At 45.9% G+C, this 16915-nt stretch overlaps 1 protein-coding gene across 3 annotated transcripts in view; it reads left to right on the forward strand.

Annotated features, from left to right (window-relative positions):
• MAP6 (microtubule associated protein 6) overlaps window positions 1-16915 on the forward strand; it is a 43402-nt gene that overhangs the window by 18153 nt on the left and 8334 nt on the right. For all 3 annotated transcript variants that reach the window (XR_003927581.2, XM_030042839.2, XM_030042840.1), the window contains exons 2-3: window positions 9746-9959; window positions 11865-12061. Coding sequence is in view for 2 of the 3 variants with exons in the window: in XM_030042839.2 (XP_029898699.1) it covers window positions 9746-9959; window positions 11865-12061 (411 nt within the window). In the remaining variant the exon portion in view is untranslated. The remainder of the gene's footprint in view (window positions 1-9745; window positions 9960-11864; window positions 12062-16915) is intronic.

Raw genomic sequence — 16915 nt, forward strand, 5'->3', positions numbered from 1 at the left:
GGCTTTGCATATAGCTTTTGGAGTGTGGTCCACCAAGTTCTGATTCAGGAAGTCATTTCTGCCCATATTTACATGTCAGGAGCAGCAAAGAGCCACTGTGCATGTGCTCAAGTGTTCTGCTGAACTGAAATAAGGCATTTTTAATTCGTCTCTTGTTTGTGTCTTCACACGCTTGAAACGAGGTGCTGAAAACGTCTCTCCACCAAGAATCCCGCTGGAGCTAAAGGCTCACGAGGCCACCAGCCGAGCACAGCGTCAGCGTGCTGTTTTGCATGGGGGTGGGCAGAGGCAGGCAGACTTTAGCTGGAGACAGACCCAGCGTGCAGCATCGCTGCAGGCAGCTGCCGGTTTCTCTGTATCCCATCGAATATTTGAATAAGTTCGTTGCACTCAGCATGAATTGCACTGAAAAATCTTTGCACTTGAAGAAGAGCAGAATTTACAATGCTGTGTTGTCTTTGCAAGTTCTTCCACTTTTCCTAATACCAAGGTTTCTTCTCAAGGGTTAATTCATGTCTCCATAGCTTGATGTAGCCATGCAGTTGTGCATGTCGTCTTGCAAGGGAGTCAGATACATGACGCTCTTTGGCACTTTGGCTCTCCTCCCCCTGTTCAGGTTTCTGCAGCCCATCCAGATCTGCCTGTGGCAATACTTCTCCCAATCCGAATCTTGCTACAGCACCCTGTTGATAAAGATGCTTTTGTGTCAAAGCATCCGTGCCATGAGCTGCTTGCTTTGTTTAACCTTGTGGCAAATTTTAGTCATCTGCCCATTTGGAGGACAAGGGGGATGAGGCACTGCTCTTGCTCCAACCAACTGGAGAATAGACCTACAGGCCATGAAATGGGACGTGAGCAGAGCTTCGACCTGGCCCTGACCCATTTTCCAGCGCTGGACATGACATTTACAGATGGGTTGTTTCTGCAAGCATGCTCAGAAACGTCAGGCTGTGATCACTCACCCTGGGAGCTTCCCTAACAGGCTGCATTGGCTGGCTTCATTGGTGACACCAACATTGAATTCACCAACTTTACAGGCTTGAGCATGTACGAAGAAAGCACAGCACCTTCTGTATGGAATGGCCAGTGTGTGTCCCTTCATCAGCAGGACCCATAAGCTTATAACATCAAGGGAAAATCAGAGAGGTATAAACTGGCAAACCTCCATGGGGCTGTGCTTCACACCAGGAGGGTTCCTGAGGTGTCACTGCTGTTGGGTTTAACCTCTCTTCAGATCTCCAGGTGGACCTTTCCCTGGTTTCTGGCATTTCTGCAGTGGGATCTCCCAGTGTTATCTTCCTGAGAGTCCACGCTTTTCCCTGTGGTGGGTATTTAGCCACCAGGAGGTAGGGGGGACCTTGGGCTGCCGGGCTGTAGCAGATGCTGATGGATGCCCTTTAGCTGGCCCGGACTGTGCTTTCCCCATGGTTGGTGGAGCACAAGAGTGGAGCTAAGGTGAAGGTAGCAGTGGAAGGAAGGAGATGATCATGGGGGTGCTGGTGTTTACCCTGAGGTCCACAAAGTGGACTTTGTGTGTCCAAGGTGCCCAGACGTGCCACCTAGTCTGCGCGTGGGGATTTATCTCACCTTTTCCTGTCATACATGGACCTCTTCATGCTGCTCTGTATCCCACTGGCTGGCTATTCCTCACGGATGGTCCTCAACTCTCCTTTTTCACTGTGCTGAGACAGGAGCAGTGGCAGGGCTGTTACTCTTGGGGTTACTCTCCCACAGCTACGTTGCTCTCTCAGCTCCTTGGTCCTCTGCAGTGTTCACCGTCATCTTCAGTCAGGTATTTGTGACGTTTGAGACATGACAGCATGTGCAATAATTCTGCCTCCTTGGAAGGCCATGCTCCATGGCCCTCAGGCAATGCAATATCCATGATTTGTGGGCTGCTGACTCAAGCAACTTTTATTAATGGATCGCAGCATGGTTCTGCTCTGCCAGATGACTTGACTTCATCCTCTTCAGTACATTAATCATATCTTGCTCGTAGCCTGCTTCAGCCAGTGCTAAAGTCGCCTTGTTGAAGGCTCAGCACTTTCCTCCTCTTCTATGCCAGTTCTGTATTGATGGGCCCCAACCAGGGTTGTCCACAGATACTGGTCCCTCCTCACCCTGCTCACACTTACACCATTGTGCATTGTCCAAGTTTCAAATTCATGCGTTAATATATCACATTGTTTTAGTCTTTGTACACAATTAAATATTGGCTCATCCAAACTGACTTGTTCTCTGTACGTATGTATATGTGTGTGTGTGCATGTCTTAGAGGTTGATTATTAATGTTTGGGAAAAAATAATCTTGGGCACCAGGAGCTTCATTATACCATTCACAGTCTCAGTGCAGCTTTACAGTAAATTATTGTGTACAAGATAATAGCATGAGCATTAGAGGATAAAGCTGTCATTAAGCATCCACGTAGGAGTTGGAGACAGGGCACTTGATGCAGCAGACAATGAGGGGGTAGTTCTTGCACTTGCGATCCAAATTTTGTATGTGGACAAGACCATTGCAATGGGAGTTGGTTGGAATTGACCTTTTAACTAAAGGGGACTGGGGTGGGAGATGGGATGAAATGGTCGAAGCCACTGTCTTGGGGTGCAGGGGACACACTGTTGCAGTAACATGTCAGGCTGTCAGAAGCAGCAAGGAATCATCCAGGTGCAGGATTTTAGACTTATTTCTCTGGGAGGCAAGAACACATTGTGCCGTTTACTATTGCACAAGGGACCTCAGCATGGGGCAGTGTTCCTTTATTGCTGAGAATGTCTTAGGAGTCGTGCTTTGGCTCTTGCAGAACAGTAACCATTGATCAGGCTTATCTTTAAAATTAATTGTGCTTGCAGGAGGATACACAGCCTGTTTATATTGAGCCCAAATGGAATTTTTCTGTTCACATTAGAAAAGAGAACAGCTTTATGATCAAAACATGTGCATGCTCCTTATATGAGCAATCCTTTGTGAGCAGAATTTGCTCGCAGTCCAGCTAGTCCAATATCTTCTGGCTGATCACAGCCAGGACCAGACAACCAGAGGGAGATGAGAGGAGATTCCTACAGTGTGGAATAGCTCCTGCTTTGGCCTATAGTTTGTAGAGGACAGCTAAATGCTGAAGAGCAGTGGTAATGATTATCTCGAGGATATGTTGCTGAAATTTCCTTTGATACCTCTGAATATTCTCAATATCCATCTAAACAGCCATGACAATAAAATTGCGTTAAATCCTGGACCTCAATGACCTACTTCGGCATTGAGTTCCAGAGTTTGACCAGGCGTTATCATTGATTTGGGGTTTCCCACTGTTTCATTTCACTGAACATCTCTTTTCCTGCATTAAGAGGGAAAAGGGAGCTGGAGAATATTTGGGAGCAAACGATGCTTTATTCCAGAAAGACGAAATAGTTTGAAAATCCCAGACAAATTTGCTACTTAGTTTGGCCAATATATATATTTTTTCATTGCTGTTTTGTTTAGAGGAATATTAAGGAGAAATGTGATGTTCTGAAATATTCCTTGTGAAGGAGTTTGATGTTTTGCTTCATAAGGGGATTCGTAGTCCTTTCATGTTAGAGTAAGTAAAGTAGAGTAAGTAAAAAATGGGATGGAAAAGAATTAAAGAAACTGAAAAAGAAAGTTAAACATTAATTTCAGAATGAATGAAACATTTCAGGCCAAACATTTCATAAAGGATTTTTTTCTTCCAGTGAAAAATCTGAATATTTTTCATTTTTGGTTAAGCCATAGTTTTTTAAATTAAGCTAGAAATATCCCTTCTGTGCAGGACTCCACCTTGAAGTTCTGGTCTCCCTTTTCTGCACCATTCATTATTTCATATGTGCACATCATGGTGAGGGAATTGGGTGGCTCAGTGCCGGTAAAACTGCTGTCAGCAGAATCCAGCTGATTCTGAACAAACGTAACCGCTCTTCAAAGTCCTTCAGTGTAAGTGGAAGCTTTGAAGTGGTTGAACCTGGCTCTGTCTCACCCTCTTGGCTTTGCTCTGGCATCAATAGATGAAGGCAATCAGTGCCTACCTGCGTGTTGGCGAGCATCTCCAGAGACGGCTGCATGCCACAGCTTGGAGCTCACATCAACCCCATGTCCCCTGGCAGGGGTGGAGGAAGATGTTAAGGTCACCCTCCCCTGCAACCACCTTAGCAATCCTCACCCAAGGGGAAAATGCAATTACAGTAAAGAGGGTGGATGAAGCCTCATGCGAGAGCACTGTGGTATCCACTGGTGAGCAACTCTCGGCTTTAATGGATATAGACCAGGCCACCACCTCCCCAGGCTACTGTCATCTTATAAGAAGATCTACTACCTATTAATTTGCAAGGCGTCTGCCCCATCCTGTGCAGCCCTATGTTCTCGTCAGGTCTGTAGATGGCTCAACTCCCTTTATCTTCACTGGGAATTTTTCCTGTTGGACTTGGCTTGCAAAAGGTCATCTGATGCCTCATATACCCCTTTTTGTTGAGTTTCATTTCCATTTCCATTTCAGGTCAGCACTGGATTCCCAACTGATTCTAATTATTCTTTGTAAGGCTGGGACCAGAGCTAGGCAGAAAATTAGGAGACGTGTAATTTGCTGCTATTTCAGTTCAACCCCTCTGTTTCATGCCAAGGTAGCAATTCTTAAAATCTTTCTCAGCAAAATTAAGAGCAATGGAAATCCCTTAGATAACGAATTACAGAGCTGGACTAAGCTGTGCCTCTGGGGTATGTCCATACTGGTGCTAGTCCATGCCCGTGACTCACCCGAGCAGCGTGAGCAAAGGCTTTTGCTCGGGTTTTGGGTGAGCTTTGAGGCTGAGCTCTTTTAGGATGGGGTCTAGCATGCTCCTGAAATACTTTCAGAGCTAATTTTGTGTGGAGCAGTCTGTGGTGGTCCAGACGCCGCTATGACTGGCTGTTCTCAAAACAGGGAAAAATAACATTTTCAGGGCTTGTTTCAGATTGCAGATGGAATTTGTAATTTTGGGGCACCTTCCCCACAAATTGGCCTTGGGACGTTAAATAGTAATGAGGGAGGTCTCAGAACTGCAGGGGGGTCCCCAAGCCAGGGTTAGTTTTAGTGTTACAGGAGCAACCAATACAATACCTTAGAGAACAGATACTTTTACTAATCCCAGAATACCAAAAAAAAAAAAAAATCAACTCTGAAAGCTGCTGCTTTTCCTCTCACTCCTTTGCTGCATATAAGGAGTATATCAATTTATAATGCAGCATCTCTGAGTGACATAAATATCCTGGAGCATCAGGCGAGTTCCAGATAGCACAGTGCGACTGCCCTGAGAGGGTGTAGCCGTGCCGTGCACTGTTTGGACAACATGACCTCATGGTGACGTAGGACTGTATCAGACAGACATTTGATGGAAGAGGGATTTAGGTCACCTTCCTGAGACATCCCTCTCATCCCTACAATTAATAGAGATGCAAACCCCAAGCAGGGCACCTGCCTCCTCATTCATACTTGGCATTAGTAAATTCAATGCGCCTGGCACTCAAATGTGGTGATCCAGGCTGTGAAGTTGCTAGCACACTCCTGCCTACATTTTTGGCCCAGGGTAACTAGTACTTTTCCAAGCAATTGTTGGGCTGGGTTCAGGAGCTGGCATATTCCAAGGGCAGTTCCCAATGGGCTGTTTTCCCTCTCTCATCTGTGGTGGAGACAGAGAGATTTAGGAATTAGCACTTTTGTGCTAATTAACCGAGCTAAGTTGAATTTCTGGGCACTGATGCAACCAGCACAGAATAGCCTGTGTCTATTCGAGTGACACTTTTTTTGCAGTTTATGTGTTGCCTGAATATCAAAACCAGGCACTGAGATCAGCTTGCTGCAGCAAACGTAGCTGTAGAAAACAGTCTGAGTCTCTTCTTCTACTGCCTCTGCGAGCTCTGGATAAATAGATGTGCAGATTTCGGCACACTGGGTGCTTAAGCGTGGTCACAGTAGGGAGTAGCTGGTCCATCCCATATGAACTCCGTATGAACTCCATATGGACATAGGTAGGACTCCATATGAACGTGGCCCATGCTCTCTCACATGCTTGAAGGGACTGGCTCTAGTGTAACAGCTGGTGATGTGAAATCATGCACATTTGCCTGAAAGGGATTTAGAATAGACCCATAGAATCATAGAATGGTTTGGGTTGGAAGGGACCTTTAAAGGTCATCTGGTCCAACCCCCCTGCCATGGGCAGGGACACCTTCAACCAGATCAGGTTCCTCAGAGCCCCGTCCAACCTGACCTTGAATGTTTCCAGGGATGGGGCATCGACCACCGCTCTGGGAAACCTGTTATTTCTAGATGTGCACTGAATCCATGTGACATACCTGGTATTTACAACTTCTTTATCAACACTGTAAAATATTTCACGATTAATAGCCTTCTATCCTCCACTTCCAGAGAAGATCATGGGTGAGCGATTTCAGAGCCAGTGGACAGAGTGCGTCAGCATGCATCCACCTAAGAACAGCTATTGGTCTATCCTTTGCCTGCAAAGCCAGGCTCATCTTGGGAGATGCAGGGTAGTCAAGGGTCCTGTCACCAAGTACAGAGGAGCTGAGTACTCACAGAATTGTTACATCTGCATTAAGACCAGCAAACCAGGGATGGAGAAGAGCAGAGGAATTCATGCTCACTTTTAACAGTCAGCTGAGATCGGTTGTTGCATTAACAGCCCAGCTCTATTGCACGATCTCTCGCTTTAGCATTTCAGCGACCAGCCTATGGGAGTGCAGAAGTGCATTCCCTGCCAGCCCACAGGTAGCACAAGGCTTTTTTCTCCCTTTTCCCCACCTCATGTGTCTGCCTTGTCTACAGAGATCACAGGCTTTTCAGGGAGCAGCCTGTCTCTTTCTGTATGTTTGCATAATGTGATGCATAATGAGGTTGCCAGGCGCTATGGTAACAAATACGGTCATGCTGCTTCAAAGCTCACCTCCATATAAACCAGCATTTTATGAGCAACAGAATGAATAAATACTGGTTTGTGTTCCATCTTTAAAGTCCAGCACCTATGTGCATGTTACTACAGCCTCTATCCTTTGTCTCTCTGTAGATGCAAGCTGTGCTTATGGTGGTCCGTGTGGGCTGGTTGGGCAGCTGGCCATACAATAAGTAAGAAAATGAACTTTACCTGTCTTTCCCTCAGCTGAAGAACACCATTTGGATGTTCCTCCTGTGCCCACTCAGCGATTTTGAGGAAAGGTGGTGTGATTTTCACCTCCAAGATTTCTACCTCTGCCACAAATATGATAGAAAATAGCTAACAGGTTTAGAAGATGCTAGGGAGGGATCTGAGTGACAGATAGACATGGGTGGAGAGAATTAGTGCATTATTTTATTTCCTTTGGAAAGTAGTTGAAAATATGTAGTCTACTTTGGAACAAAAGTGGATCCTAGGAAGAAGCCTCTTATTGTCTGAGGAGCTTGGGTTGAACTTTGAGTTTGTCAGTAACGTGTTCACATCTTTAATCCAGTTCTTTAAAGATGTTTCCTCTTCCTTTCTCTCAGCTCTTCATGCAGGAGGGATATTTTAGCAATGGACTGCAGAGAAATATCTGTGAACAAATGGGTGACATTCAGTGAACAGGAACCAAGAGGACACAAATGAGCCCATTCATGTATTGCTCATTCAGTTCCATGACGAACAGCATCCTTCAAACAGGCACTATTATCCAAGCCCAGGAAGGGCTGAATAGTAAAAGAGGGGGAGGGAAATGAAGAAATTCAGGGAAAATAAAAAGTAGATGTAGGTAGAATCAACAACAAGAAAGGATGGAGAGTTGGGATTTGGCTCATAGATACCTACATTTAGGGGTGTATGTGTGAGTGTCTTCACATGTGCTAGATATTTGTATTCCCATCCGTGGAGATCTAGTCAGTTAACAGAGCCCAAAGAGGCATTCAGCTCATCCTAAAGCAGTCACCCGTCTCTGGGACAGGGAAGGGTGAAGGGCTCTCCAAGCTCCACTGACTGTGTTGGCCAGTCCACACTGAGCACCACAAGGACACAGTCACCCTGCAGATGTGGTGAGACCTTAATATAGGTGTCTTAGGAGGAGAAACACACCCAGGAGACTGTTGCAACCAGCAGTTATTTTGGAAGGGAAAGGTATTTTCCGTCTTTGCAGTGGGGTTATGTGAATGGGAAATGTAGTACTGGGTGGGCAGGGAGCTGCACTGATCCTACACGTGAAGGGACCATTTATTACTGGTCCCTGAGGACAACAGATGGACTTCTGCAGCTTAGCCTCCCTGTCTAAGCAGGTCCTCTGATGACCGATGAAGTGTGCATGTCCATACTGAAGCTTTCCTGAGTCTCTGGACTTAGTCCAACTGCTTATCTTCATAAAAGTAAAAGCTGAATATCTCCATGACCATTTGTCAAATTTGGTTGAAGCTGATTAAGATGTTCAAAGCTATTATGGGGAGGGATTTACTGGCAGTACCTTCACACAGAGTTAATTTCCCTAATAAACCAGGCTGAAAACGAGTAACACAACCCAAAGGTGGTTGAGTGGAACAGGGCAGGGGGGAACAGGGTCTGCAAGTTAGTGGTCTCATTGCCTCAGAGGTCCTGAAATTAAGACAAGGGCTTTGATTTCCATGGAAAATTCACCCCTTTGTGGAGGGCTTGGATCACCACTGTTGGGACAGCTCCTAGCTTGCGTTGGAGTCTTAAGGATCTAAACACTGGCTAGGACTATGAGCACAACCTGTTTAAGGTAGCAACACACTTGGGGTTTCTCCATCCCCATTCTCAGATGAATGGCAATTTGGTTTGCTTCAAAACTGGAAAGATGTTGGTGCTTTGTTGGGAAGAACTACAAAATGCAGGAGAAGGAGTCTGTGGATGGGAACCACAATGTGTCCAGCAGATGCTAAAAATCTTTGAAATGTGTTTGGGGTTTTTTTTGCTCAAAAAAGTTGCAGCTCTGTCCAAAAGAAATGAAAGATGGTGGTGTTATTTTTTCAGTAAGTCGGAAATTCACCATCAGCTAATAAAGAGAAGCCATAGCTCACAATACCTGATAAACTGTGCATTTCCTACTCTGCTTGAGTTTACGTCTAAGACAGTTTTATCTTAAACTAATCCTTTACAGAATTAACCAAACTGTTGTGCATAATTTGGTGCAATATAGGTGAAATGATACAATTCACTACTTACAGGCATGGGTAAGGGTTGTCTTGGAAATCTTGGCTCCTTACACTTCTGAATCCCCCAGCTCACTTGCCTGCAGGAAAGTTTGCTGAGAAGTGTGTGTCCTGTGTTGAGTTGCAGAATATGAATTTTGATGTTCCTTTCTAAATATTCTTTTGCACCATAATTGCAAGAGTCAGGAACTGCTTGCAGGTAGCTTCAGTGCAGAGGTGAAGCTGTAGAGAGAGAAAAGCATCTTATGTTTTCAAAAAAAGCATCGCAGTTACATCTGAAGCCAGATTCGCTGAGGGAACGTGACCATTGTCACACAACTACCAGATTGTTTGGTGCCCAGGACTGGCTGATTTTAATAGACCAAATTTCATTTGAACTTCTCCTAATGTGTCAATGGGTTTTGGTTGAGGTAAAAAGTGAGCTGCTGGGAGCCAGTTTTTTGGTAAATCTGACTGGGTGGCAGCTAAAGCCCTTCCAAATAGACCTCATTGAGCAATGGGGGATTCCATTCCCACATTACCACTACTGTACTGTTGGTTTAATTCCTGAACCCCCTTTCTTTTTTGATCTTCAGAAACGAGTTCAGACCCTGGGTAGACGTCAAACCTGTGAAAGCTATAAAAGCGAAGGCCCAGTACAAGCCGCCAGAGGAGAAAATGACCCATGAAACCAGTTACAGTGCTCAATTCAAGGGGGAAACCAGTAAGCCTGCTCCAGCTGATAACAAATTCCTGGAGCGCAGAAGGATACGCACTCTCTACAGCGAACCCTACAAAGAACCGCCAAAGGTGAGAAACGCGGTGGAAGGGACCCAGGGCCATCACTGCTCCTGGTGGGACTTGTCCAACACAGTAAGGCTGGGCTCAACACTGCCTGCTGTTGTTCCTCTTATGTGGCATTTTCATTTCTGAGCAGGAGGTGCATCTGGGGATCCACCCTGGAGATAGTGGTGGATGAAAAACTGAATATGAGTTGGTAATGTGAGCTCACAGCCCAGAAAACTAATCATATCCTGGGCTGCATCAAAAGAAGCATGGCCAGCAGGTCGAGGGAGGGGATTGTGCCCCTCTGCTCCGCTCTGGTGAGACCCCACCTGCAGTTCTGCGTCCAGCTCTGGGGTCCTCAGCACGGGAGAGACAGGGACCTGTTGGAGCGGGTCCAGAGCGGGGGGACAAAAATGATCAGAGGGCTGGAACACCTCTGCTATGAGGACAGGCTGAGAGAGTTGGGGTTGTTCAGCCTGGAGAAGAGAAGGCTCCAGGGAGACCTTATAGCAGCCTGCCAGTACCTAAAGGGGTTCTACAGGAAAGATGGGGAGGGACTCTTTAACAGGGAGTGTAGTGATAGGACAAGGGGTAATGGTCTTAAACTAAAAGAGGCTAGATTTAGATTAGATATTAGGAAGAAATTCTTTATTGTGAGGGTGGTGAGGTACTGGCCCAGGTTGCCCAGAGAGGCTGTGGCTGCCCCATCCCTGGCAGTGTTCAAGGCCAGGTTGGATGGGGCTTTGAGCAAATAGTGGAAGGTGTCCCTGCCCATGGCAGGGGGGTTGGAACGAGATGATCTTTAAGGTCCCTTCCAACCCAAACCGGTCTATGATTCTATGGGCTCTAGTACAGGTTGATGCACTTTGGACACAATACGTCAAACTGTAAAGAAGCGGGGATAGGGCCCAGATGAAGAGATTTTTGCGTTGTCATTTCCCAGGTGATTATCTAGACAGCTTTTGCTTTCTCCCTCCAAAACTATAGGCACCCCACATTACACTTTATCCCAGGAACAACATGGTAAGAGCCAGATCTTCATCTGCAGTTAATTCAGAGCGCTCCACAGATTTTGTCAGTAAGCACTTTTGGCTTTGATCAGATTGAGGACATGTGTTGAGAAGGGCCTAGGCTGAAATGTCTTCCAGCCTTGTTTTCTAGGAGCAGTGGAGGATCTGCATATAAAAGGAGTCAGTCTGTGCAATTTTAAACCTAGGACCGTTAGTCCTTCCCAGAGTTTATAAGTGCTTCCCAGAGTTTATAAGAGGTCTCAGAGGGATGGCAGGGCCAGTATGGAGGAGCTGAAGGCTTCTGTTCCTCCTTAATTCTGAAGTTGTCCTCCCTATTTTGGGGGCTGTAGAAACAGGTGGGTGCAAGACACTGTTGTGGCTGTTGCTCGGGTGCCAACTGGAGTCCTGCACCCCATCTATCCCCACGTGATTTTCCTCCGTTGTGGCAATCTGTTAAGGGACAAACAGACTGAGTAGTCATGTCCTGCAAGAAAGGTGGGGATTTGTAACAGTCTCTTTGTCCTGAGCATCATTTCTCTGCTTCAAATCCAGAGAGAGACAATCCCCTGTGGGCTTGCAAAGCCCCTCCTGAAGTCAGAGAAAGATGGAGGAATTGATAAAATGACCAATAATATTCCCTCTCCTATTTACCCTGCTGTGTCCTGGTCTGGATACAATGGGCTCTGCTGGCTTCAGGGGCACTGTGATTTCAGGGCGTCAGCACCGTGAAAGGAGTTGGCCATTTGCAACTCAGCACGCACCCGGCTGCTCCCCTCCCTTTGTGGCAGGGCATAGCTGAGTAGATAAGTAACATTCATGCCGTTTCTGATCTAAATCCTGTTTTCCACCTGTCCTTGTGTCTCTCTTTCTCTCTCTCTCCATCTCTGTGTTGTCGTTTTGCGTGTTGCCCTCCATGCAGGTGGAAAAGCCTAGCGTAAAGCCTTCCAAACCAAAAAAGACCACAACAAGCCATAAACCCCTGAAAAAGGCCAAAGACAAGCAGATTGCATCTGGCCGGGCTGCCAAGAAAAAGAGCGCCGAGACCTCCAACACAGCAAAGCCAGAGGACAAGGAGAAAAGTAAAGAGATGAACAATAAACTGGCTGAGGCAAAAGAGTAAATGTCACTGCACTTTCTTTCTCCTTTTTTCCTTTTCTTTCTTTCTTTCTTTTTTTCTTTCTTCCCTTTTTTTTTCTTTGATTAAATAAAGGCCACAAAATTAATTAGAGGCTTCTAATCTGCTTTTTGTTCTGACTGTATTAGAAGCTTTTCTGTTTTATTTCCAAGGAGGATTAGGGAATCCTTGTTTCTGAGGTCAGGTTGTTCTGCTTTGCCTGCACAACACGGCTCTGCACAGAGTGAGGGACGTGGGAATGCACAAGTGGGGTCATAGGAGATGAAGGTGATGAATCAACCGTGATTGCGTCCAACAGCCTGTCCCTTTCCTCAGGCCTGGTCCTTCAATGCTTTGACGGCGTGGAAGTGCCCATAGAGCCATGAAGGGGCTGTGCTCTCATCCCATGAGGCCCTTTTGGGGTTGGCCGTTCTTCGGCCGTCTCCCACTGGTGTCAGCAGGTGGAAGGTTTTTTGGAGGCAGAGAGGATCAGAGGTTCATTCATGGTGCTGTGGATCTGCTGTAAATCCACTAGAATCAGTGGTGTGGCCAAGAGCAATTTCCCCTGGTGACACTGGTGGGACTTTCGCTCCAAGAAGCAATGGGAAAGGAGATCCCGTGCAAATAAAGGGCCAAATCCTCCCCCAGGGTAGCTAGGGGGTAGGTCTAGCTGCGTCAAGGCAGCTTCATCCATCAACACCACTTGTAAGTCTTTGATTTAAAAAAAAAAGGAGTGAGGGAAGGCACAGAGAGCAGTGAAGACTTCCCAAGCATGTGGCAGTTCAGACTAGGTTATCAGCAGGCTGTTCTTCCCTATTGTTTCCCCTAGGTTATGGATCTTTTTAGTTATTCCGGGTTTGTTTTGAATCTTGGTCTGCTTTCTTCACTTCTGGGGTGCCAGTAGACAGAGCTAGATTTCAGAAAGAGGTTTAGTTTGCAGACGTGACCTTCCAAGGGGTAGAAAGAAATGAATAACCAAGGTTGACTAGAGCTGTCAGCCCCCATTGTTTTGACTCTACCAGCTGTTGGAGTTCATGTTGGCTCGTGAGCATCCTAAGAGGGCCATAAACCAGTTGCTGGGATCCCTAGAATCCCTCCAGGCAAGATCTCAGGGTTTCAATCCTATTTACTGTGCTCTTACTCTAGGAAATCCCCATGCCCGGCAAGACCAGTTTGGAAGCTGTAAACACAGCAGGACCATTTGTCAGTGAGTATGAACTGGCCCAACAGACTGGCGTTGCATACCCCAGACTCTGGGTCATTGAGTCAAGGGGAGCTGGGAGAGGTATGGTCCCAATCCAAATTTACGTGCCTAACTTCTGGATTGGGTCCTAAATACATAAGGATTAATCTTGATCCCACCAAACTGAGCTGTTAAGCTCTCCTTTAGCAGAGTAGCTGCAAGTCAAGATGCAGGGTTCTTCTTTATTTTTGCAGCTCAATATTTCTATCCTAACATGCAGTCCAGCCTGAAACTTTCAGAGAACAGACAATTGGGAAGAACGAAGAGAGATGGGAAGTGGGGTAGGAAGGTGGTGTAAGAGGAGAGTATCAGAACTGTGTTGCTGTAGAGATGTTCAAATGAGGAAAGTCTTGCTGCTAGGATATTTTAGAGATGTGAAACTATCTAACAGAAAAAGGGATGAGCCGGGAGCGTGAGGAGTCCTGTTTTGGGTGTCTCACCCCATTAGAATTGGGTCTTTTGGAAACATAAATGAGTGGTGGACTACAAGGCTGAGAGAAAGTTTCCAAAGAGGAGGAAAGCTCTGTGGTATACAGATAGTGACATTTGCTGGCCTTAGTAATGAATAAATGCCAAGTTCAGTGTATTGTGTGATTTGTCCTGTTTGCCTTGCGCTAACAGCCTAAACCTTTGAGTATAAGTAAGTGTAGTGTTCTGAATTCAGTGGTGTATTTCCAAGCTTAGCTGTGTTAGAACTGTGTGCTATGAGCTAGTCAGGTTGTGTATGTGGAAAATATATATTCATATATAGAAATATATATATTTAAACCTCCAATGTTTAGGAGGAAACCAGGGAAATCCTCCAGGAAGTAAAACTGTGGAAATCTTTGCGAATGTAGTGCATTTTTTGATGTGCATGCTCCATGGAGACGCTGACCTGTCCATACTGACCATTGCTTTTCTGAGTGCTCAGAAGCCCCTGCAGCACTGCTCGAGTGCAAAGCTCAGCTCTGTCCCCAGAGCAGCTCGGCAAAAGGCTTGCGGTGAGCTGGTGGAGAGGAGTGTCGCTCACAGCTCTTCCCACCCCGTCGCACAAGGGACAACTGGCCAGAGAAGCCTGAGCTTCCAAGACTTGGTGTGATTCCTTGGCATTTAGATGCTTCATGCATCTTCACACTCCTCAGTAACGTCCTTTCCTATCGCAGGATATAGCAACAGCCGTGAAGATGACGTGTCACAGCAGGCAGAACATGTCAGGAAGGCACGTAGCCAGTTACCAATAGCCCAACACACCGATCTCACTGTACATAAGGAAAGACCATGCCAAACAATTCGCCCTATTATTTTTTGGCCCTAAGCTTCACATTGAAAGAGACACCATGCTTGCCACCATTTCACCTTGAATTCAATGGGAATTTAACCCTTGACTTCAACGGTAACCAAATTTTGCCCAAGGAACAGCATTAAAATGCTCAGCCCACCTAATCCAAGCATCTTCATGACTCTGGATCAACTCCTCACCATCCAGGGCTTCAGGATTGCTTCTTCTCAATGAAGAGTATCCATCACTGTGTTTGAATGAAACATGCACAGTGAGTGGTCAGAATATGGCCTTATGTTTCCTTAATGCGTGAAGTTTTTTGGTGGCTTCTAACTGCAAAGCTAGGTATGAAGAGCTAGCCAGTGGTCTAAATTCCCTTTCTAGTGAAGGAACTTTCCAAGGGCCATTGAGTGACCTATTTTGGACACCTCTCTTTGGGTGGGATAAATGATCCTTGGAAGGTTTCAATCTTTGCAGAAAGAGCCTGGGAGACTGGTAGGGCCTGGGGACCTCCCTCTCAGACAGCAACAAAATAGGGATATAAATCCTGGCCTTTGCTCCATGTGCACCAGGTCCTCAGCATACATCCAAGCACACAGTTTAGCATTGCATTGAATGCCAGGAACTGCAGGAGAGTCAGGCCTCAGGGTGAAATCCTGCATTGCTCTACCTTCCACAGACTTTATGCCCATCCGACCCACTCAGGTTTATCAGAAAGGAGACCAAATCTCTGCCGTTTCAAGTTCACTTTGGACTCTGAGCTTGTCGATCCCACAGGGAAAGAGTGCTCTGCTGTTCTGTGTTTCCAGCTACCACAATGCTGATTCTGTTTCACCGCTAATTTGTAATATGTTTTGCTTTCCTTGTAAAAAGAAAAAAAAAAAGAAATGTTTTGCTTTTTACCCTGTGAAAGTTCCTATGCTGTCTATTGCTTGCTTTCTCATTTTCACTGTATCGTACTGTTACTCCTTTCTGCAAAATGGTGCTAACTGCTGACTGAGCTCCTGTTTTCTGACTGCTTTGCACACCGATCACCCGCTTCTTCATTTTGCAATGCGTCCAGTGTGAAAACATGGCTCCCATGAATTCCACAAACTCTTGCCTCTTGGAGGCAGATAGGAAGTGTCTAATTAATATTTTGTGGCCTGGGTTTGGTTGCATATCACAAATTGTCTCTTGTAATGTGTTAAGCACACCTCCTCGTGGTGCTTTTTCATTCTTGCTGTTCTAATGAGAATGACACACACAAACACACACACACAAATTAATGTATAGCCAATTGATTGTGACGTGCTTGTGATCTTTGCTTGCTCAAAGGGGTTTTTTTTCCAATGATAAATAAATGCTAAAGACGAATACCACCTCCTTGACCTTGTTTTCTCGATAAGAAGCACAGTTAAGTGAAAGAAACACCCTTCCAACCGTAATCAGATTTGTGTTGCTTAGAGCCTCCACTTCCATGCCTGCTGTAGGGACAACTGAGCTGTCACAGTCTGACTCCCTTTAGATGGCCGCTAACCTCAGACTAGCCTGGCGTGAGAGCTAAGCGTTTGCAAATGTGAAGATGGACAATGAAGTCATGTGGACGGAGCAGGTAGTTTGCTTTTATTTTCTACGTATACAGTGTCTTGAGCAGGAGGGTGGTGCATGCAGGCTGCTGCTGCACCTTGCTCGTGTCCACGTTGCACTGGGTCAGAGAGCAGAAACCGAGCCCCATCGAGAGCTGGAGGGAGGGGAGGTGATGTGGATGAGATGATTGCTTAATTAGACACCTTTTCCAACTACCTACAGGTTTTGCTTTGGCCCAAAACCACCTGAAAGGCCCATGAGAGGGGTCAAGGGCCTGTAAATCCTCATTGAAAGGAGGTGGCAAGTTCTTGCATTGAGCACTTCCAGTGTGCTGCAAGCCTAGCCACCGTTGAACAAGCACTTGGCAGTGTCTGTGGAAGTGCAAAGCACTGATTTTATATTGATGAAAGCATTGGCTATCTGGAGAAAATGATGGCTGAGACGAAAGTAGGGCTGAGGGCACAATTTTATTTTAAATGGTGAACCCTAATCTTAGTTTCATCTCTTGTTTCTTTTAATTAGCCTGTAAGCTCCTACCTGCAATTTTCATTTTTAATCATGTTTTCTCCTTTAATGGATATTCCAATAACACCCCCACCAACCTAGGGAAAATTGTCTGCATTGGGGTTGTATTTTGAAAACTTTCCTCCAACATAGCTCTGCTGACTTCCATGGAGCACCAACCCTTTTCTGCCTTACCATTTCTGGGTACTACGTCTCATCCCTGCCTGGTTTACAAATCAATTTCTGAATTTATTCCACCTGTGACTACATGCTAATAAC

Source organism: Aquila chrysaetos, chromosome 19, assembly GCF_900496995.4.
Source record: "Aquila chrysaetos chrysaetos chromosome 19, bAquChr1.4, whole genome shotgun sequence".
NCBI lineage: Eukaryota > Metazoa > Chordata > Aves > Accipitriformes > Accipitridae > Aquila > Aquila chrysaetos.